The 22753-nt window shown below is 49.4% G+C and overlaps 1 protein-coding gene across 1 annotated transcript in view; it reads left to right on the top strand.

The window, feature by feature from the left end:
* The first annotated feature begins 9995 nt into the window (after window positions 1–9995).
* Window positions 9996–22753, top strand: part of LSAMP (limbic system associated membrane protein) — a 317263-nt gene continuing 304505 nt past the window's right edge. The window contains exon 1 of the mRNA XM_059815770.1: window positions 9996–10150. Within this exon, the coding sequence (XP_059671753.1) occupies window positions 9996–10150 (155 nt within the window). The remainder of the gene's footprint in view (window positions 10151–22753) is intronic.

Below are 22753 nucleotides of genomic sequence, written 5' to 3'. Positions count from 1 at the left end.
GGCAGCTGGACAGGATGATCTGAGAAGTCCCTCCTAGCTTTAAAATGTATGAATATGACTGGGCCTGACAGAAACGGGGCATGGGAGCAACCTAGGAAAGGGAGAGAAACTTGAAAATACCAGGGGGGGTGGAGTTTGCAGAAACGAGCAAAGAAGTAGTGTGGGAAAGGGGAGGAGAAAAGCTGGAACATTAGAAAGTGTATGTTGAAGGAGTAGGCAACTGCAAACACTGATGCAGAGACGTCCCTGACCTGTAGCCTGTAAGAATGGTATTAACTGAGCCTGTGTCTGTGGGACAGTTCTCCTGGCTTGTCATCTTGAAAATCTGGACATGTTAAATATGTTTTCCTCATTTTCAGACTTGAATGCAGTGAAATGATTGGAAGTATTTTCAGAAGCTTGAATTCAGGCAGGTCATAGTTTCAAAGGGACCCTTCTCCCAATTTCTGCATACAAATTTCTCTCTCATCTTGTGTATTGGGTTTGCGCAACGTTTTGGTAGCGGGGGGAGCTACAGGAGTGGCTTCTGTGAGAAGCTGCTAGAAACTTCCCCTATGTCTGATAGAGTCAATGCCAGCCGGCTCCAAGACGGACCTGCCACTGGCCAAGGCCGAGCTAATCGGCAACAGTGGTAGCGCCTCTGTGATAACATATTTAAGAAGGGGGGGGGAAACTGGGAAACGGCAGCCAGGGAAGAGAGGAGTGAGAATATGTGAGAGAAACAACTCTGCAGACACCAAGGTCAGTGAAGAAGGAGGGGAAGGAGGTGCTCCAGGCTCCAGAGCAGAGATTCCCCTGCAGCCCCTGGTGAAGACCATGGTGAGGCAGGCTGTGCCCCTGCAGCCCATGGAGGTCCACGGTGGAGCAGATATCCACCTGCAGCCCGGGGAGGACCCCATGCAGGAGCAGGTGGATGCCCGAAGGAGGCTGTGACCCCGTGGGAAGCCCGTGCTGGAGCAGGCTCCTGGCAGGACCTGTAGACCCGTGGAGAGAGGAGCCCACGCTGGGGCAGGTTTGCTGGCAGGACTTGTGACCCTGCGGGGGACCCACGCTGGAGCAGTCTGTTCCTGAAGGACTGCACCCCGTGGAAAGGACCCATGCTGGAGCAGTTCGTGGAGGACTGCAGCCTGTGGGAAGCACCTATGTTGGAGAAGTTCATGGAGAACTGTCTCCTGTGGGAGGGACCTCACGCTGGAGCAGGGGAAGAGTGTGAGGAGGAAGGAGCGGCAGAAACAACGTGTGATGAACTGACTGCAACCCCCTTTCCCCGTCCCCCTGTGCCACTCGGGGGGAAGAGGTAGAGAAAATCGGGAGAGCAGTTGAGCCTGGGAAAAAGGGAGGGGTGGGGGGAAGGTGTTTTTTAAGATTTGGGTTTATTTCTCATTACCCTACTCTGATTTTGATTGGTGATAAATTAAACTAATTTCCCCAAGTCAAGTCTGTTTTGCCCATGATGGTAATTGGTGAGTGATCTCCCTATGTCCTTGTCTCAACCTACGAGCCTTTCATCATATTTTCTCTCTCCTGTCCAGTTGAGGAAGGGGAGTGAGTGAGCGGCTGTGTGGTGATTAGTTGCTGGTTGGGACTAAACCACGACAGCCTGTTGCACGTGAGGCTTTCTGACAGTACCTGGTCTCCTGATAGCATCACAAATCTTGAGAATCTTTCTTGTCTTGCTGAAGGCTTTAGTTTGAGTTTCATAAAAGCTATGTTGGAGCTTTGGTGACGGACAAGAAAATGCGCAGCACAACAGCCTGCCGCACTCTATTCTTCACCATAAAATTAATTCTCTGGTGATGATGAATGTGTAGCATGTATCATTTCAGCAAGACTTTGGAGCTCTCTTCAGAATCATCACTGTCAGAATGATTATTCTCATCCATTAGCACCGTGTTAGGAACTCCATGCCAGAACAGGTCATCGAATATGCAGCAAGGCTCAGCAGAACGGGTTTGACCACCTCTTAGTTGTACAGAATTCCTGTCTGCAGCAATCCTAACATCCCTTGAAACTGCCAGGCAGTTGTTTTGGGGCCTGGTAATGAGTACGTTAGAAACAGATCACACCTGGCATGTTCTGTAGATTGCGTCTTGCAGGGGCTTTCTGTATTGTAGCGTCAGATCACCCTGCAGTCTTCGATGCATCATCCTTTGAATACCATTGGAAGCTAAGGGTATGTTAGGATCTCTGCTATGTAGCTGGAAACTTTGGCATGTCCTGAGAGACAGGACAATTTTAAATGGTGAAATTAGGTATCTGCTCTGAAGTTCCCTCAAGAGAAGATTATCTCTCTGAGGGCAGAGGGAGCCTAGGGAGATAAGCTTTTTACGTCTTTGTGAATGCCTCATTTAAGTGATTTACCCAAATTCACTGAGGAAATTGGGACTGGATATCTCCCAAGTCCTACTAGAACATCCCAATCTCTGGGTCATCTCTCTGCTGGTAAGTTGGGAGGGACTGTTAACTATTCTAACCTCCTTCTGTGAAGTCAATCCTAATTACTTGTGCTGAGGGCTGTAAATATTCACCAGCACTGGGAGGAAATTTTTTGGGGGATAGTAGGTCTAAGCAGACAGAGCTGTTGCCTTCCTATGGGAAGTGTATTATTTAAAGACCTGTAGGGTTGAACCCTGGCTCCGCCTGACTCATCAAGTGTTACTTGACATTGGCGAAGCAATGATTTCACTCCCAAATATAAAAAGAAAAGAGATCTTGAGGCTGTCGTCAGTGGGAGGTATGGACTGCTTGCCTAGATTTGCACGCCTAACTCCTATAGCCACGGCTGGAAAATACAGGTCAACAGAATACCTTGTCCCCATGAGAAACATCAGAACTGGGATCAGCTCTTTCCCTGCTTTCGATACCGTGAGCCAGCCTTCCTTGGGAGAACAGGTCACGCATTGCCCACTGGGGATGCTGACTCAGCTGGGAGATGGCAGGTAGCTTGGCTCTCTGCCACGCAGCAGCCGTCGCTGAGCAGCGTGGCCTCCCGCGGTTTCAAAGTGATTTGACGCCTTCTGACAAAGAGCAGCTGCAGAGCCCGGTTCTGAGGTGTCAGTAAGGAAGTCATTAATGATAGGTGACGTTTCAGGGAAAAGGCAGCGCCTTGCTCTCGATGCTACTGATTGCTTTTATGCTTGTTGCATTTGTAAGGCCAGAAGGACAATTTTTGTTTTCACTAAAAGGGAAGCGCTCTCTGTTTCTTGTTCCTCTGAAGTAGGACAGACCTGTTGCCAATGCCTTTGTAGTTCTACAAGCATTTGCTGTGGTAGCAACCAGTAATTAAGGCTACAAACCAACTGCAGTGCTAATTCTTGAACCCCACTTGGTCATATCCTGATGTAAAAAGCCATCTTCAGGCTGCTATTTTCCTCCTGCCCAAGCTTCAGATTTGGCCTTTAACTCACAGTGAAACTTTCTGAAAAGCCCGAGCACAAAATCTCTTTATCCAGTTGAACAAGGTTTTCTCTTTCAAAGGTGATAATGCAGTTTTCTACCCACGCAGCATGGAAGTAGCTGAACTTCAAAACTCAAGGCCTCGTGTTTAGCTGGTGGAAATCAGCATAGCTCTTTTGACAGTGGTGGTGATATGGCAGCTTAGAGTAATTGAGAACCTGGCCCTTGGCCTCTAAATTGTCCACACTAAGGTGATCAATTGTGAAGCCGGATCGATTGCATAGTAACAAGGTTACAAACTGGTGAAAATCAGCTATTGTTCTTGTATGGGAGGGAAGTTCTGTTACAGCTCAGTGACCGCACTTAGAAAGAGGTGTTGTGCATGCATGTTATCATCCACAGTTATGACCCGAGTGCTCTTGATGCAGTAAATCCTTCTACCTAATGAGGTCCTTACTTCAGAGAAAGCTTGGTCGTGTTGCTTGTCTGGATGTGAGTCTGAGGCCTAAGCTGGCTCTGATTTTCAGCATCAAAAGGGAGTTTAACTTATAGACTTGCAAAATGTTCATTAAAAAAACCCCATGTCTGTCTTAAAATAAAGTACATACTGGAATGGTTACTTCTCGTATTAGAGCCATCATACACATATATTTTTCTCAAACTGCAGAATTTTTCCCTTTACCCTGTCCTCCATAAGTGCCTTGGGGATATGAATAAGCGGCGTCGATGTTCCAGTCAGCACAGGATCGAGTTTGGTAGATAGCACCCTTCTTTTCAGTTGTCTCATGGAAATTATTTCTCTAGTCTTCCCAGCAGTCTCTGGCCTGGTATAGATGGAGGTCACTGCCTCGGGCAGGTGTAGCTGAAGGAATGGGCAGAGTATGGCTACGTGACCTCTCTCTTTGAGTCTGAGGAGAAGGGCATTTACCATCAAAAGCCCACCTCCTCTTCAATTTGCATCTAGTGGCGCCTGCCGCATTCGAAGAATTTTCCACCTCTTTCCTACCCCTGCCTTTCCTCCCTCTCTTCTCCTGTAGCTCCCTGAATCCCAGGGACCAAAGGAGAGTGAAATGTAGCTGCTTAATAAAATGGAGCGGGATGCTGCCCTTGCACAGCAGGGTAGAAATGTGTGCATGTAAGAGCTGCAGGCACAGGAAGGACAAGAGGAAGGAGAGATCACCCCACCCCTGCCACAGTGCCTTAATCTCCCTCCCCATGTGCTGAAACCCATTTGGCTCTTCCCTGTTCCTCTCCGTAAACTCCTCTGCCAATGCAATAAAATTGCATTTTCTCTGCATGGCTGAGAAGCTTCCAGCGGCTCTGCTGCTGAGTACAGCAGCGTATCTTGACTAAACACGTTATAGCTCACAAAACATCATATGTTTTCACTCATCATTGCAGATACCCTGAATAAAGTCCCTAGCTGCTTGGACTCTGCTGGCAGAGCAGCTATACAGTCCCCTTAAAGCAGTCATGTGGGTCATGAAAGGGCCTGGAAACTCTGTGAGCAGTTCTCTTGTATTTTTCAGAAATGTCTTTTCCCTGATTCCAGCGAAATTTGGGAACAAGTCACCATTTTTGGTGTGGTTGGTAGTGAATGAAAGTCAAGTGATAACAGTTACCAGTTTGTGGTGTGAGCCGATGAGCCTCATTTCAGCTCCTGGAGGGCGGCCATCCATATCATACAGATGGCTGTTGCAGTTGGCATTGCGTGAAGTTCCCATGGATTGCTCTTTGCTTTTAGTCACCTCAAATGCAAAAAACCTCATCCCTATTTGTGGCCAGAGTCCATGCGTTAAGCTTCTGTTGGCTCTCCGTGAAAAGCAGATGGCAATTCAGGCTTTCACAATGTCAGTCCCTGAGTATCTCTAAAACTGAGCTGCCATGCAGGTAGGCAGAGGTGACCGGAGTACCGGTCCCAGAGCATCTCAGCACCGCGTATGTCAGTGAAGGCTGCCTACCCAGGGCCAGCATGGAGGGTCTCTCCTTTGGCCAGCTTAGATGCCTAGGCTGTGATGTCTTCAACACAATTCCCTTAAAGCCAGGGAGAGTAAGGCGAGCCAGGCTGTGTCTGTTCATGCTGCCATCTTCCTTCCAGCTTGCACGCAGAGCCTTCCTGTACCCACAGCGTGGAAACACAGACACCTTCCTAAAACTGTCATCCAAGTGTTTCTGTTGTGTCTTTGGTGCCTGCGCTCATCAAAGGGTGTTGCTGTAGACCATGTTGCCTTTGAAGAGGGTGTAAGTGGTTTGCGTTGGAGGAGGCTGACGGCAGTACCTGTAGGGTTGGGCTCATTCTGCCACATCCATTGCTGAACCGCATAGTGACAAAATTTGGTCAGTCAGGCTGGCCCTACCAGCCCTGCACCTACCTGGAGTGTTGGGAAATGGCGTTATAGATGGCAATATGAATTTCTGATGTCTGCACTCCCATTGTTTACCTGAATGTTTCCTCATGTTTTTAGAAGGTAGGAAAGTTAGAAAGCAGACTTGCTGTTCCGTTATCTGCTTCCAGCAGGGGGAGATGGGTCCAGAGAGTTATTTATTCTGGGAACTCGTACAAAAATAACATTATTTATTTTACTCATAAGGTACTCTCCTAGGATTTGTGTGATTTCTGCTTGTTTGGCCTTTTATACCCAGGCAACCCCTTCCTTTTACTTCTGTACGCTTCTAAAAGCAAATAAGACCTATCAGCTTTAGGTTTTGTTTTTGTTTTATTTTTCCCAAGGTTTACGAGACCCTCAAGGGAATTTCTTCCTCGTCTCTCTGTTTATGATGATGATGATGATTAGAACCACTGTAGCATAACTATTTAATAATGAGGATTGTATAAATGTGTAAGAAGATGTAGACCTCCCCTGTACTTTAATCTCAGCAGAGAGGGACCTTTGAGTCTGCTGTGACGCACCTTGCTTTGTAGGGAGGCACGGCCATGTGCAGTCCCACCTTGAGTCAGGATGTTACTGGAGCCTGGGGACAGGATTCCTTCATTCTCCCTCCCTGAAACCCCCTCTGTCGTTCTCTGTATAAAACATATTGGTGCCACTTTCCATGAACTATATTTAACTAAGCATTAAATTTAGATTTAACTGGATAGTTATTGCCTCCTAAGTAAATACTCTGAGATAAGGAAATATTTAGCGAGCTCTAGCAGTTGGGTGGCAGATGCTTCTTGCATTGCATAATAGTTAATCTTTGACAAATATGTTTTCCTTACTCCACTGGCATTTAATTAACATACAATAGCTCTTATTAAAAGTAGATGAAACATATGTGGGAGACCCTTGTAAAAAAGATCCATGCACGGCTCTGACTTGCAAGAGGGGTGCATTTCTATCATTGGTAACTTCATATGGGAGCGGGTCTTTTAGCTATACTCAAACTCTGTCACAAGAGTGCAGAGGTTTCCTCTTGGCGATGCCCATCACCCGGGATGCCAGCAGCCCGATGGTATCTCTCTGTCCCTTGTGCTGTCCGTCACCCTAGAGTAGTGGCTGCTAGTCTGTTAGCAGCACGGTCGGTCGTCTTCAGAGCAATACCCTTGTCAGGTGAAATCTCTCTCTGCAGTAGCTTGGGAATATCCAGTGTGTGGATTAACCCCCTAGCTCCTTCTTGTTCCTCCCCATCTCTGGTGCCATCTGCGTCAAGTGTCCTGCAGGGAAACATCTGAATCAGTTCACTCCTTGGCTTGAATACAAAGCAGTCATCTCTTTTGCTGCTGCATGCATGGCACTAGAGCAGTGGTGTCATGACCTTAGCCCTTAATTTGTGGGCCTTTAACACATGCAGGGATTGTTTAAGTACTCATAGACAGTGCGGCCTTTCCATAGCAAGGCTGCAGGGGCCAATTTTGAGGGGTTCAGAAAGCAACACACATTCCTGGAAGAAGAAAATAAGTCGAGGGCCGTTAACTACAAAGACACTGCCACTGGCTGGGGACATGCCTTAGCCACAAATGACGGGAAATGAGAGAAGTGCTGTGGGGCAGTACCATTGCACTGGCCTTCTGCTTGTGCTCTGCCCCAGGCACTGGCTTTAGGCTGTGCTCAGAGACAGGACGCAGGGTTAGAGGGACTTCTGATCTCATCCCGTGTGGCCATTTGTATGATGCAATCCATTCCTTCTGTCCCTCTGGTTTGGGTCTGCTCTATCCCCATAAGGCTCCAGGAGCAGAGGTGAAGCAGGCTGCATACAAGACCTCTTTTTTCCCTTCCTGCACACACACGCAGCAGCGCTGTGACTGTGCATGACAGCAACTCACAGAGGAGTTCCCCTCAGCTTTTCTTGCACCCACTTCCCTGGACCCCCCTCAAACCACCTCTTCCCTCTTTCCTTCCCCTTCCCAGCCCCGCTGTGCCTAGGCAACAGAAGGGTTCTGCTAAGTGAAACAGCCCTGGGAGCAGCTCTCCTCATCCCTCCTGCAGGCACCAGAGAGTGGGCTGGGGGAATGGCAGGCAGGCACCAGCAGTAAAACATATGGCTCATTCACAGAATCACTAAGGTTGGAAAAGACCTGTAAGACCATCAAGTCCAACCATCAACCCAACACCACCATGCCAACTAAACCATGTCCCACAATGCCACATCCACACGCTCCTTGAACACCTCCAGGGATGGTGACTCCACCACCTCCCTGGACAGCCTGTTCCAGTGTCTGACAACACTTTCAGTGAAGAAATTTTTCCTAATATCCAGCCTAAACCTCCCCTGGCACAACTTGAGGCCATTTCCTCTTGTCCTGTCACTCGTCACTTGGGAGAAGAGACCAACACCCACCTCTCTGCAACCCCCTTTCAGGTAGTTGTAGAGAGCGATGAGGTCTCCCCTCAGCCTTCTCTTCTCCAGACTGAACAGCCCCAGCTCCCTCAGCCGCTCCTCATCAGACTTGTGCTCCAGACCCCTCACCAGCTTCATCGCCCTTCTCTGGACACGCTCCAGCACCTCAATGTCTTTCTTGTAGTGAGGGGCCCAAAACTGAACACAGTATTCGAGGTGCGGCCTCACCAGCACCGAGTACAGGGGCACGATCACCTCCCTGCTCCTGCTGGCCACACTGTTTCTGATACAGGCCAGGATTCCTCTCCAGTAATTTAATCTCCCTTCTCTTGGGTGGTGAGGGTGCCGGTGACGGTACGTGAGCTGGGGGAGCGTTCCCGGGTGGGCAGCGCTGGTGCCGGGCTCGGGGCTCAGCTGCGGGCGCTGGCAGGGGGGGAGGACAGGCCGCGCATTCACTCTGGGGCAGCTCAATACCAGCATTGTCTGCGGGCCGGCCCTCGGAGGCTGGGAAAGGCGGTGGGGGCGGGAAGGGCCGGGGGGGGGGGGGGGGGGGGCGGAGGGAGGGATGTACAACTGGGTATCTGGGAATTCTGAGGGGGACAAGGCAAGGTTTGAGGCTGCGGAGGCAGTGGCCAAGAATGCTGCCCTGTAAATGGGCTAGCTTGGGGCTTTGGGCCGCACAGCCAAGTTGTTAGCACTTTGGGCCACAGCTTCTTTGCTGCACACCCCACCGCCCGCCCCCCCCCGTGAATACGGGCCGTATCTTCCCCAGCCTCTCTGCTCCGCTCCCGCTGCCTCCCTCCCGCTCTGCCTCTCCCGGCTGCTCCTGCCTTTTCCTCTCTGCTTCCCGGTCTGCCTCTGCTTCCAGTTCCCCGCTCGCACTCCCCTTCTCCCCCTTTCCCCCATCCTTCCTTCTCCAGCCCCCTCTTCCTCTCCCATCCCCATCCCACTCTGCCTCTCCCTCCTCCCCTTTCCAGCCCCCTCTCCCTCCGCGCTTCCCCCCTCGGCCCTCCGGCTCTCTTCCCTCCCCGTACCCCCTCTCCCTGCTGCAGTGCCCCCTCCCTCCCCTTCCCAGCCGCCGTCCGGCTCCCGAAGGCCCGGCCCGGCCGCCGCCGGAGCCGTTTCCCGGCCGCCCGGGGCAGCCCCGCTCCCTGGGCGGGGGGCGGGCGGGCTGCGCCCCCGGGAGAGGGCCGGGAAGCGCCGCTTGCAGCTCCCTCCCTCCCGCGCTCGCCGCCGCCGCGGTGCCGAGCTGCCGTCTCACGAGTGAGGCTCCCTCCTCCCTCCTCGCTCGCTCCCTCCCTCCCTCGCTCCGCCTGGGAAAGTGGGTTAGGAAGGGAGCTCGGGGCTGGGAGGCTGCACAGCCGCGCACGGGAGCAGGACCAGCCACTCGCGCAGCCCGGCGGCACAGGACTCGTCTTGTTCCTTTTCCTTTTTGTCACCATCTCCATCACTCCAAACGGGTCGATTTAATTACTCTTGGGCTTTAATTATTTTGTTACCTGACTTTTTCCTCTTGCCTTTTTTTTTCTTTTTTTCCTTTTTTTTTTTTTTAATTGAAGGTTGCGCTAAGACTTTTTGTGGAAAGCCTTAAAAAAAGAAAAAGGGGGGGAAAGAAGCCAGCAAGAGACCGAAAAGAGCAAGAGAAAGTGGCAGCTAAGAAGGACTGTGAAATCACCTCCCCTTTCCGGGGCTGTCGATCAGAGCGAGAGTTGTACATTATTATTATTATTGTTGGTTTTCTTCCTACATTTGTCTATCCCCATACACACGCAGAGAGAGAGAGAGACAAGCACAGGCAGTGAAACTCGACGAGACCAGCCATGGTAGCAAGGGCTCAGCCTGATCGGAAACAATTACCGCTGGTCCTACTGAGATTGCTTTGCCTTCTCCCTACAGGGCTGCCAGTCCGCAGCGTGGATTTTACCCGAGGTACCGATAACATCACCGTGAGGCAGGGGGACACAGCCATCCTCAGGTAGGGCATCTTGCCAACTTTTCCTTTTCTACGTCTGTATCTGTATGTCTATGTACGCGACGTATACGTGTGATGCGATATGGATTCGTGCGTGTATGTCTCTGTGAAAGCGTGCGTTATTTTACCTCTCGGACTGCAGTAGCAGCAGCTGCTACAAACAAGCTCTGCGTGTGTGTTTGTGCTTTAGTATAAAAAAAAATAGCTAAGCTTTTGAAAGCCTCTTGCTACCACTCTCCTCTGTGTAGTGCTCTGGATCAAAAGAATTTCAGTGGCAAAAGATCTGTTTGTGTTAGCCAGCTCTCGTGAACGTACATTTTCCACCAGCCCTGCAGCATCAATAGAGAAATCAAAAAGGGATCCAGCTGTGCTTGCCAGATGTTCCACTGATCTTTCCATACTTCTTTTGGTACCTATGCAAAAACTTTATCCCTGGTGCTGCCAGAACTCTCGGGCAAGTTCTTTTGGGAAACTCTGGCTTTTAATTTTATTTATTTATTTTTCTGCCCCGAAGGGAGGGGAGACGGATACAGCAGTTGAAAAGGCTGGTGAAAAAATGGTGTAAGAGCTCCGACATCTATGAAGCTTGTGTCTCATTCACTGTGTTGGTTTCTTTGCAGGGCTAAGTAAATGGGTGCACGCTGTGCCTTCGCGTCTGAGTGGTTGTGATGAGGGTGTCTTTGCACATGAAGCCTTGTTCACAGGCGGTATTGAGTGTTATGGCTCTGTATTCACGGTGCAGGTTTTCTAAAGGTAGTTCTGAGGCTACTTGGGCTTTCAGTTAGGAGCATCCCAAATAGCTGAAACGCAGTTGTCTTTTTCCTGTGGGTTTCTTTTTCGAATTCTGCCTTGCTCAACTTACCTGCAGTAACTTCCCTACTGAAGGAGAATTCTGTGCGTGTGAGCGTGTGCACACACTGTGTATTACGGCTATAAAACTACTGGACGTAATTTAAAATAAGTCTGTAATCCGTACGAGGAGCTGATAGTGCACAAACCCTGAAGCATCAAGGGAGCAATTCCCTAGCAAAGCTAACAGCAGCAGCAAAGTTTTCTTTCTCTTTCTCTGAAATAAATCCTGCTAGATGTCACCAAATGGTCTGCTACATGATCCCCTGTGTCCTGCATCCCTCCCATTTAATGATAGAGGGGTACGTGAGCTAGCAAGATGGGATCAGGGAAGAAGGATGCTAGAAGAGGGATGCGTGTGTGTGTGTGTTTAGCCTATCACTTCTGTCAGCTCCCGTGTGCTGGGTTGTTTTGATCCTGGAATGTCCGTTCCGCAGCTTCCATTCCCCAGCTCTCCAGACTTGTTAACTTGCATGTAAGATTTATCCACAGGAAGTAATAGGATTTACAGGGTAATTCATCTGCTTTGCATATGCGATGGAAGGGGTTTAGATGCGACATGGTAAACACCTAACAAGGGGTGTTGCCTCTGACTCCCAGCTCCTCTCCCTTCCACTCACTAGCAATTCATATATCACATTAACCCTTTTCTAGCAGGACTCCTAGCTGACTTATCCCATTTTTAAAGGCAAATCACTTCCATCAATCATGTATTTTGGAGGGGCTGCTCAGGCAGATGTTTGCCAGCATATGTTTGGTACATACAGTAGCAGACAAGTCATTAAGCTCACTTGCCCAGCCCGGGGTCACTGGATTTCTATTTCCCACTTAACCTTGGAGCTTTTGAGTTTATCTAGACGCTGTGTGCTAAAGCTGCATTTGCAGCAGAGCGGGCTGAGCGGATGGTGGAGATGGTGCCTGCATGTGCTGCGTGTAAAGCGTTTGTCAGCAAGCTCAACGGGGCTGCATAGGAGAGTGGTTTCAGAGTTTGCATGTGCAGTGTGTGGCTTGCCAGCGTTATGTCAGGCACTAAAATAAAACACCTGAGTGAGGTGATCCAGCTGTGTCAGCCAGATGTGTGCCAAGTGACACAGTTTGCAGGAGCGGCCATGTAACTGCTTGCCCCGAGCAATACGGTGTTCCTGGCAGGCTGTGTTTCTGTCAGAAGTGCACGGGCTTTCCCTCCCTCAGCTGCCTTCCTAAGCAGATCTGGCTGGCTATATGCTTTTCATGTTTCCTTGGGAAGAGGAGCTGTATCCCCTCCCTTTCCCTGGGACCAGCCTGGGACCACGTCCCTGATTTCTGGGACATTTCAGTCCCTCCTTCAGAGGAGAGGCAGAAGCCAGGCTGTGCTGGGAGACAGGACTTCCACATGAGGCAGGAAGGGGTGAGATTTCCCTCTGTCCCCTACACTTCAGGTCCTCCGGGATGACATTTAATTCCCCCAGTTTTCAAGCAAGGGTTGGTTTGCTAGCCTCTCCTTGCTGTTTTCCCTGCCCTTCCAAAACATAATTCACTTTAAGACAGCCCTGTGTTTGAAAAACTCCCAGCACCTCGTTCTCCCTGCCTATAGATCCACTAGTGACAACGCAAGGGGAAGAGCTAGATGGGGAAAAACCATTAGATGATCTATACTAACTGTGCTCAGAGCAGATCTTTACCTCCACAGAGAGATAGGTAAGAGATTTCTATACAGAGATCGTATCGCCTATCTTTGCTATGCATCTACTTCAGAGGGAAAAGGGAGCGTGCAGTGGCGGTTTACCAGTGCCCATAAGCTCCATCCTGTAGCTTGAAGGGAAATAAAACTGTAGGATGGAGAAAAAATGATACATAGTTGGAGAGAATTAAAAGCAGTGTGCATAGTGGTAATATAACTGAAACCATTTTGTTCGTGTAAATTATGGTGCAAATCATTCAGCAAAGCACTGAGGACAGGGTATTCTGAATAATTCTTCTCCTTTGGGGCCTTATACATTTGTATATAGTGTTACACTTGTAGGTGGAAGAATGGGTGGGTGGACTGTTCTATGAAGTGGAGAAAAATAGTTTATTATAAGCTCTAATGTTCCTAAAGGAAGCCACTCCTCTGGAGCTTCATCTACAGCTTGTTACTCAGAATAGAATTATTCTGGGAAGTTTGGATATGACTTTTTAAAGCTATGGCATTTAAAATAATCCCTTGCTATGGACTTTTAAAAAATGTTCCTAACTCTGTCCTGGCTCATCTCCTAAATGGCCTGGCAGCAGATTTGATTCACTTGTTGGCCTTGCTGAAGGTTGATGACTTTTAGTGAGTATTTGGCATGGGGAAGTTAGTCAGGGAATTGCAGAGAGAGAGAATAAAAATAGCTCGTGATAGACTATCCACAGGGAAAAGGGTAATGATCCGCTCCTTAGAGCAAGGCTGAAAAGGGAGGAGGGGTCTGAAAGCTGCAACAGGTGAGAAGGGCTGAGCGGAGCTTCTGGTGTTTGACCAGCTACAACCAAGAAAAGAAAGCAGGATGTTTCAAAGATGACACTGTATATCAGAGAGCCTGTCAGACTTACTAAGGTTTCATTTTTTGACTCTGTCTTCAGCAAGTGAAGAAGGACACTGAACCTTATTTTGAGTATTGAGAGGGAACTGTGTGCCACAACTCCTGCCAATGTTTTGCTTGCAAGATCTCAGTCATAAGGTTGTCAGGTTTTGTATGCAACTTCCCTGCTTGATGTTAGGAAAAAAAAGGCTCTCCAAACAACAAACACACAAAATATCCCCCAAAGCTAATTAAAACAGGGAAAAAAACCCCAAGCCCCAACCCCAAATCTTCTTTCTGTTTACCTGCCCCCAGCATCCCCTCCCACCTCATTTTCTCTGAAAGTGTAGGGTGAGCAAAGGCGGGGACCCTGTGCTTTGTTACGGGCTTTCCGCCTAGGGAGAGGATGAGAAATAGGAGGACGTTGGCTAAGCGGGACATGTGCAGTAGTGAAGGGTAGCTATTGCAAACTGGGGAGGGAGGGAACTGTGCCTCTGTGTCATCTTTAGCCCTTAAGATGGGTTAGAAGCAAGATGGCAATGGAGTCTATGCTGTGGGATCAGGTCCCTGTACCGTGTGTCAGGGGCAAAGATCAGCTCTCTCAGGAACCATCACAGCAGCTCACCCCAAAGTGCCTTGAAAGCACTATTCTGAGGGTGTCAGTGGGACTTGTGGGTTGCCCAGGGCTTTTGGTAGTCCTGACAAGGGCAGGTTTGGCCTTTAATGGCTTCTGAAATGGAGCTCATCACTAGCTGGAACCAAAATGGGGCACACCCGCGTTTCCGTCCACTCAGCTATACCTGTACAAATCCACCAAAGCCCAAGGGCACTGCTAGAAATACCACATTTGTCCGTGGGGCAGATTCCCGGGGACTGCTAATAAAGAGGTACGAGTGACTCATACAGGGCTTAAGCTGCTGAGTGCTGCTCAGATGATGCTCAGCCCGTTGGAGAGCTGGGAACTCGCCAAGGCCAGAATTTGGCTCATTGTTCTTGAGTTTTTCCAAGCGTCAACTTTTCATCAAGAATTAAATCAATCTGGTGCTGATGCACTGATGAAAACCAACATTTAACTGAGTGTGCAATTTCCGTTTTTACCAGGTATTTTTAAATAATATGAAGTTTCAGGTTGATAGCACATTTAGGAGCTTCCATCCTAATGGGTACTTAGTTTCTTCGAGTTACATATGTCAAAGGATGGGCTAGAATCAAATTACCGGCAGTAATGGTAGCGCTGTTGGTGTAATCCTGCAATATAAGCAATTTATGCAAACTCTGTTCTTGGCCTCCCAGTATTTTGCTGATACTCTACGTGTGGAGCTATGCTAGAGGACAAATGCACCTCAGGCAATGCAGCATCACAACAAAGTTTATGCCCTATGCAGTCATTTTAAAAGAAAAGTAAAAGCTCTTCAGATTACATTTATAATTAGCATACGATTTATAACAGGGAGCACTGAGCTGAGCCCTTTGCTAGAAATGAGAATAGGCATGTTCAAAGGTATAATGCTACATAATAATACAGCCTTGGCAGTAAAATTGTAACCTTGATTATTAGTAGTATTGTTGTGGCACTTAAAGGCCACCACTAAGTTGAGGCACCCTTTGTATTAAGTGCCAGGCGAGCACAGGGTAAGAGAGATCCCCTTTGCCGCAGGGCGTGCAGGCTATTAGCTGGGAGGGGCAGAGGCTGGGGGTGGGCAGGAGGCACCCAGAGGTGAGGGGACTCGCCCAGGGTTGCACAGCAGGGCTCCGGCGCACCCAGCCTAGCAACCTATCCATTAGCTTGGGTTGCCTTTCGGCTCAGCCACGCAATGACCCAGCAAATGCGACAAATGAGGTTTCCGTAGTACGTCCTCATCTGCGCCGGTATTGACTACAAGACCCAAACGCTCTTCTTTTTCTCCGGTGTATGCAAAGCCTTCATTACCAAATCGAGTGTACATGTGTCGAGAGGGTATGTCGGGATCTGTGCAAAAGGGGCCATACTCTCCTGATACTTCCCTTTAAAAAAAAAAAAACAAAACAAAATATCCTCCCCCTCTACTCTGCCCTGGTGAGGCCGCATCTGGAGTACTGTGTCCAGTTCTGGGCTCCCCGGTTCAAGAAGGACAGGGAGCTGCTGGAGAGGGTACAGCAAAGGGCTATGAAGATGATTAGGGGACTGGAACATCTTTCTTATGAGGAAAGGCTGAGGGACTTGGGTCTTTTTAGTCTGGAGAAGAGAAGACTGAGGGGGATCTTATGAATGCTTATAAATGCTTCAGTGGTGGGTGCCAGGAGGATGGGGCCAGTCTTTTTTCAGTGGTGCCCAGTGACAGGACGAGAGGTAATAGGCACAAACTTGGTCATAGGAAATTCCATCTAAACATGAGGAGGAACTTCTTTCCTTTGAGGGTGGCAGAGCACTGGAACAAGCTGCCCAGAGAGGTTGTGGAGTCTCCTTCTCTGGAGATATTCAAAACTCGCCTGGACGCATTCCTGTGCAACCTGCTCTAGGTGACCCTGCTCTGGCAGGTGGGTTGGACTAGATGATCTCCAGAGGTCCCTTCCAACCTCTATCGTTCTGTGATTCTGTAAAAAGAAATGTATAAATGTAGCAACAGATGATGTTGCAAAACTTCCAGGTCTGGCAGCAGATGGTGCCGTTATCTGAAGGCACACATGCATACATGGTTATGTGGGTGTGTGGGCATACGTATGATAAAGGCAATCGTAGTATGTATACGGTCAGAGGCTGGTGGTTAGCATCTCTCCTTATACACGCATGCATACACACAATATTTATATATGGTGTGTCCAGTGGTGAGCGGGGCCTTTGTGATACTGCATTTTCTGCAAAGTGGGACTAACCCATCACAAGAACAGGTGGAATGGAAATTAGAAAAGGAAAGGCTCTTTCTTTGGTGAAATTATGTATGTGTAATAACACTGTATGTATAATTTGTTTTCAGAAAGGTGGAGGAGGAGAGACAGTATCAGACTGTATGGCCTTAACCTCCTCCCCTGAGTCTGTACACACACTTCAGTTTGCAGCTAAGTACCATATGTTTTCCTACTTAGTTGGCATTAAAATTTATATAGTAGTACGTGTTACCTGGAGTGTCTCAGAGTCGGTACCTCTTCCGCTCCGCTCCTCTCCCCAGCAGGTTGTGAGGAAAGACCCAGTCTTAAAATAGCTCATAGTTACTGGAATTTGCAGTCTCGTAACTATAAGTTTTTTCAAAATATATATTACACGTACCTGCCCTTTCTATCCAGACCCACAGGCATCTGCTTCTGACAGAGCTGCGGGGCCACAGCTCACTGCTGATGCAGCAGCGGAGCTTCAACAGGCTTACTGCGAGGGTGAATATAGCCATTTTCATTGAAGGTACCTAGTTTTGTTGTCCATCAAAATTCACTCTGGCTTGTGTGAACTCGTGCTCTGCTGGAGTAAGTGCAATGGAGGCCACAAAGGTGAAGTCAGGAATTTACTGAGTTTTCTTTTACTCTTCTCTCACTGAAGAAGAGACGAATGTGATTTTCAGCTGAATCTGACACCAAAGCATTTGCTTCAGGCTTCAGGTACATCTAACGTGTCTGGTTTTATGGTAAGTAATGGGAACTAATAACGATGAGTTTCACCTCTGCCTAGAAAACAGCTATTTCAAAATAATCTGAACAGCCAATCTCCCCCGTGCCTCTGCAGATTTTTATTAGGAGCAACTCGGTTGTATGGGAGAGGCGGGCTGTGACCCCAGAGTGCCCCCACTGTGCTCGGCCCCGTGCAAAGAGAGGAGAAATAGCCCTGCCGCAGCTCTATTGATTTCACTGGGGTTGGGCTTTTTGGGTCAGAGCTAACTTCATGGAATTGAGCCCGCTCAGACTGGGCTGGAGTTCAACAGATACTTTGCAATAACACATCTGTGTGAGGTTTGGGCGGGTGCGTGCTTGCGCGTTCGTGTGCGCAAGTGTGTCTTTCCCTATGTTTGTTCCTGTTTAAAAACAGAAAGTGTTTTCTTGTATGCAATTCTACAAAGTTTCATATACTTGGTACAGTTGCAAGCTTCGTATCGGTGAGAGGCAGCATTGCCCGAGGGGCGGGATAACAGGCTGCTTGCTTGGAGATCTGTGTGACTTTTTCTGACTCCTGGGCCTCGGTAACCGTCACTAGTGCTGGAAGTGTCCTTTGCTTCACCACGCCTCAGTTGCTACAGCTGTGTAGGAAAGAAGCAGCAAGCAAACAGAATATTGCTTCTTCCTCTTCTGAGGCTCAGTGGTTAACACTGTGGTAGATCTGGCCAATACCGTTCCTTTCCAGTAGCAACCTGAACCACTTTCACCACTGAAATTTCCATTTCTGTGGCAGAGGGAAGTAGTGAAAGCTTCCGAAGAGCTGGGAGGCTTGTTCTTTTGTGAGAGGTGAGACATGCCTGAGTGGTTTCTCTTCACAGGTGCTCTCTGTAGGTGCGTTCCTAGAAGAGCACTGGATTTACAAGGGAGAGGGAAAGGCCAGGAGAGCTCCAGCTCCCCAAGCACCAACCCCTGTGCTGTGCAGTTGTGAAACAAAATGGGGGTGATAACACAGCTGTGCAGCCACCTCTCTCAGGGACGTCAGGGTGACCAAGTTGTAGATGCCCCACTGTCATTGCCCCTAAAGGGATGTGACTTAGTGGATCGGTGGCGATGGTGTCTCATCAGGGGTGGTGATGGTGCTTTTCCAGTGTAGGAACCCAGGGATACTCTAAGCAGGAACCCGATGGTACCTGCATGGCAGCTACCTCAGCTGTCTTCTTTCTCACTCCCTCCATCCCAGGCTGGTTGTCCACCCTGACAGGAGGCTGCGCAAGGGAGACCATGACTTGGAGCTGCACATCCATTCGCTTTTCGTGCAAACAAAACCCATGTTGAAATCCACTGGCAGGCAGCATCCATGACTTTGAATAGTAAATACAAATCTCTCCCTCTCTGTGTCTCTCTCTCTCTCTGTTATTAAGCTGACAGGCACTTAGCCAATTATCCAGTCGTCGTCTCAGCTGTATTTATGGAGGAGGAAGAGACAACGCACACAGCTCTTGGCTTCAGGGCTTCAGCTGAGCCTCCCTTGTGAGCTGTAGCATTTTCCCTTGTGTGAGCTGCTTAGGACGCCAAGGGAAAGAAACCAATGAAGGAGATGAGTTGAGGAGAGGGAGGGGGAAGCAGAGGGGAGGAAAGGGGTCTGCTCCCCCAGACCAGGCACGCGCCAGGGCTGTCATTGTTTGCCGTCGTTTTTGTGTTTAAATTCGGCAGAGCGCACGTGCCTTTGTTGCGTAAGGTTGCAGTGGATGGGGAATGCAGTGGCCGCGAGTACTTGCAAAGTCGTTTTGGCTGTGACACGGCCAGGAGTCAGGAACTATGCAGCGGCAGACTGTGAGTCTGTGCCTTGAAGAATGGGGGCCACATGTAGTTAGGGACGTAGTGTGAATCTGTGACTTGGAGCCAAGAGGCACCCGTAATCCCTGATGCAGTATTGCACCTAGAACATATAGCCTGTGCTGGCTCAAGTGTTTACTCCAAACAGCAAAATTTAGGTAAATAGCACTGAAGTGTTCTGTGAATATTTTCATGAATGTTAAAAATGAATGCACTTTGGCTGCAGCTGTGCTTCTTTTGTGTGTGTATGCATGTGCATCTTTTTTTCTCTCCCTCTTGTGAATAATCTGAGCGAATGAGTTTTCCTTGCCCTGGCGTTCATGGACAGAACATTTTAAACAGGTTCCTAGCTGAGCAAACAAGGCTCTAGCTGCAGCTTCTGCAGCTGGAAGTCCCTGGCTCTACAGATTTGCAGGCATGTGCCCTCTATTCCCCCCCAAACCCTAACTTTGTGTGTACACCTGTGGGGCTCTTGATATGTTTTTATAGGATGCTGCTTGGGGAGCATTGGATATGGTTCTTACAACCCCTCATCAGAGCCTGGGCATAAAAGCAGCCGAACAAGTGAGACGTGGAGCTGATCGCAGCTTGAGCCACAATAATTTATGTGCATGTGACAAGAGAAAATTACCTTTAAACTCCGCACCCAACCAATCAATCTTACAGCAGCCTGTTTTTGCTAGGAAAGGTGCCTCGGGCCGAGCCTATCAAGCTCAGAAAAAGAAAGGTTAAAATGTTCTAACATCATTATCTCTTTCTTTTCCTTTGGAGGAGAGAAGCCACAGTGACAAAGCCTAGCTGACTCCTTCACATCAGTTCCTTCATAGTGAGCTCCCTTCCCACCGCCAGCCCACATTCCCAACAGGAGTCAGGAGGAATTTGTCCATGGTCAGGCCCTGTGTTCAACTTGTCAGGGAACAGAAAGGAGAGCGTGTGACAGTGGGGACCAGGCATAAATAAGCATGCTGGAATTGGAAAATGTTCAAGAGGGGAGAAAAACACCACCACTACAAGGTAGCAACCCTACTGAGTGCTGCAGGCAGCACAGGGACGTTAGGAAACTCCCGTCTGTTCCGGGGTGTCCTCTGAGCTTGGAGAAAAGTGGGATTCAGGGAGTGATTACTCCCTGAAAAATTATTGTCCTCTCTCTGCCAAATACAATCTAATGGGATCTGTAGTCTCCCTCCCTGCAGCTACAGAGCAAGAAGCCTGCGCCCACTGAGGCAGTTGTTTATTGGGGCTTTGTGGGGGAAGGGGCATTTGAGCACCCCTGCTCATATAAGCCAGGGGCACGCATGAGCCATGATTCAGTGGAGCGTGTTTGGCCCTCCAGAGCAGGCAGGTTTATTAGCAATCCCCTTCAAGTCAAAGGACGGGGGAGGTTTCAAGCTGGTGGAAGAAGATGGGGAGGGACTGTTGCAGCCCACGCTCCCCCTTTTCTCATCTGCCGCCCCCTTTGCCTTCAGTGCGCTCGTTAAACAGGGATGGTCCTTCTACAGCCCCCCGCCATTTCTCTCTCTGTCCCCCGCCTCCAGCTCCGCAGGCTGGCCCCGCAGATTTATCCTGGCTGCCCCTGCTTAGGGGGGCTCTCGTTCCTGATGCGGGGTGAGGACCTTGGAGCCCCGCATCTTCCCGGGCACCCGCAACCTTCTCCCCTGCCATGGGGACATCTCCCACCACGACCTCTTTGCTCCCTGAGCAGTAGAACCTACAGGGACCTCACAACCCCAGCACTCAACCCTGGTCACAGCAGATCACTCCTCTTCTTTTTAAGTAACCCCTTTTGGATGCACTGGCTAACTTTCCCTAGCCAGTTGCTGCTGTCACCACCCAGTTACCCCGTGCCACCGACCATCGGGGTGGCTGGCAGCACTGCAGAGAGGCAACCGGGGCTGGAGCAAACGTGAAGGAGCAAGCTGCTTTCCAGAGCCCTTCGAGACACCATGGAAAAATGATGCACACATCCGCACAGTTGCTGGCACGCATCCACCATACACCCTCACAGGCATATTTGTCTGTTTCTTGGATTACGCTGCTATTTAATTGAAATCATTCCTGGGTGTGGCGAGGCTGAGATGGGGGGCTGTGTGCTCACGCAGGCCTTACGCACACAAGCGAGTACCTTGTGAATAGCTGACTTTGGGTCCTGTGAACCACAGACCTTGTGATAAGAAACTAAGCAAATGCAGCCTGCTCGGAGTGACTTTCCCCCTCAACTTTCCCACTAATGGTGGTTGTCTGAAATGGATCAACTTGTTGATGGGGGGGTATGGATAGGGGGAGGCTCTGGGCCTCATGTATATTTAAAAAAAAAAAAAGGAAAAAAAAGATGACAACAGAAAGCGTATAGAAGCACGCATAGTCAGATTGCCTTTCTCACTTGTATGCTACATCAGGCAGCCATGGTTTTGGCCAGTAAACAGTTCGGGCAGCATATGGGGGCAGTACCCCTTTGAGTGTGCTAAATGTGGGCAGCAGTAACAGGAGATCCCATCCTAATGAGGAACAGAAAAGGAGTTACCTCCTTCACCGGCTAGACCCACTCCTTAGGGCCTGTTGTTATTATACCTCCTGCTGAGACTTGGAGTGTGCCCAAAGCCTTCGAGCTGTGCACATGCTGTACCTCATCTGCCTTCCTTCCACTGCCATCCTTGGCTGTCTCTTGCCAGCAAGGAAAGGGGAGAGTGTGTTTGCAAAGATTTGTCCACTGAGAGAGAAAGGATGGATAAGTTCATCAGAGAGACAGAGCTGAAATCTCTCTCTCCTGTCTCCGCTTTTGCAAATCACACCCAGCTCCCTCTGTTTGGCACACTCCCCCATCCAGCCTGCCACCTTGCTCGATGAAGTTGTCTGTCACATCTCTTCCTTGCCTTCTCCATCTCCTCCCTCCCTCCTTTGCTTTCTCTCTCTGTCTCAATCCATCTCCTCCTCACCCTTCACCCCTCCCCAACACATCCTTATTCCTGACTTCAGCCTTTTCCCCCTATTCCTTTTCTTTCGCTTCGCTCAACTCTGATGTCCTTTGAATTTCCCTCCCTTCTGGACCTGGGAGCAAGAATGGGGAGCTGGGGGAAAAGCAGAGAAGGATGGGGGAGTACCATAGTGACTGCAGGGCCCTGGCTCTTCTGCTGTAGATGATAGAGCAGGCTCTGAGCTCTCTTGTTGGGCATGGCCACTCAATCAGCGCTTTGTATTCAGGCTGGGCCTGCAGAGTATTCCCAGTGTATTTATTTTCCGTTCCTACACAGAATGCCTGATGCCTGTTTGTCCTGAGAGCTCATAGGAAGGGGGGTGTGTGGGAGTGCTAGTAAGAAGTGGGGGCTGCGTCATCAGTAAAGCTCTTTCTCTTCCTAGCAGGAATTAGTTAGATGCCTGTTGCATCCCAGTGATCTGCTTCTCCTGCTTTCAGTTGCAGCCCAAGTTGGAAATAGAGTGGAAGGGGAGCCCATTCATTGATGAGATGGTTGTCAGGCAAGAGCTGAGGCTGCAGGCTGGTGCGAAAGCCACCTTGCTTCTGTCAGCAGGGGAACATGTTGCAGTGCTTCCTTGGTGCATTGTGATTCTACTGCTGAAAGCTGGAAGGGGGCAGCTGGGGGCTTTTTTCCTCTCTGTCATAGCTCTTTCTTGGGTGAGAAGCTTGACGTTCCTGCACAATGCTGACATGGGTGACACAGATCAGTGCTGGGGTGCAGACCTGAGATTTTCTTGTGCAGACCTGAGATTTTCTTGTGCAGACCTGAGATTTTCTTGTGCAGATGGCAAAGGAGGCAGATGCATTTAAAAGACAGTGGTGGTGCAATGTTAGGAAAGTCCTCGGTGTTCAAAGTGTCAGACCTCTCTGACC

The sequence above is a fragment of the Gavia stellata genome, chromosome 1 (assembly GCF_030936135.1).
Source record: "Gavia stellata isolate bGavSte3 chromosome 1, bGavSte3.hap2, whole genome shotgun sequence".
Classification (NCBI taxonomy): Eukaryota; Metazoa; Chordata; class Aves; order Gaviiformes; family Gaviidae; genus Gavia; species Gavia stellata.
Note: the sequence above shows the minus strand (reverse complement) of the source record. Positions and strands in the feature narration are given on the sequence as shown.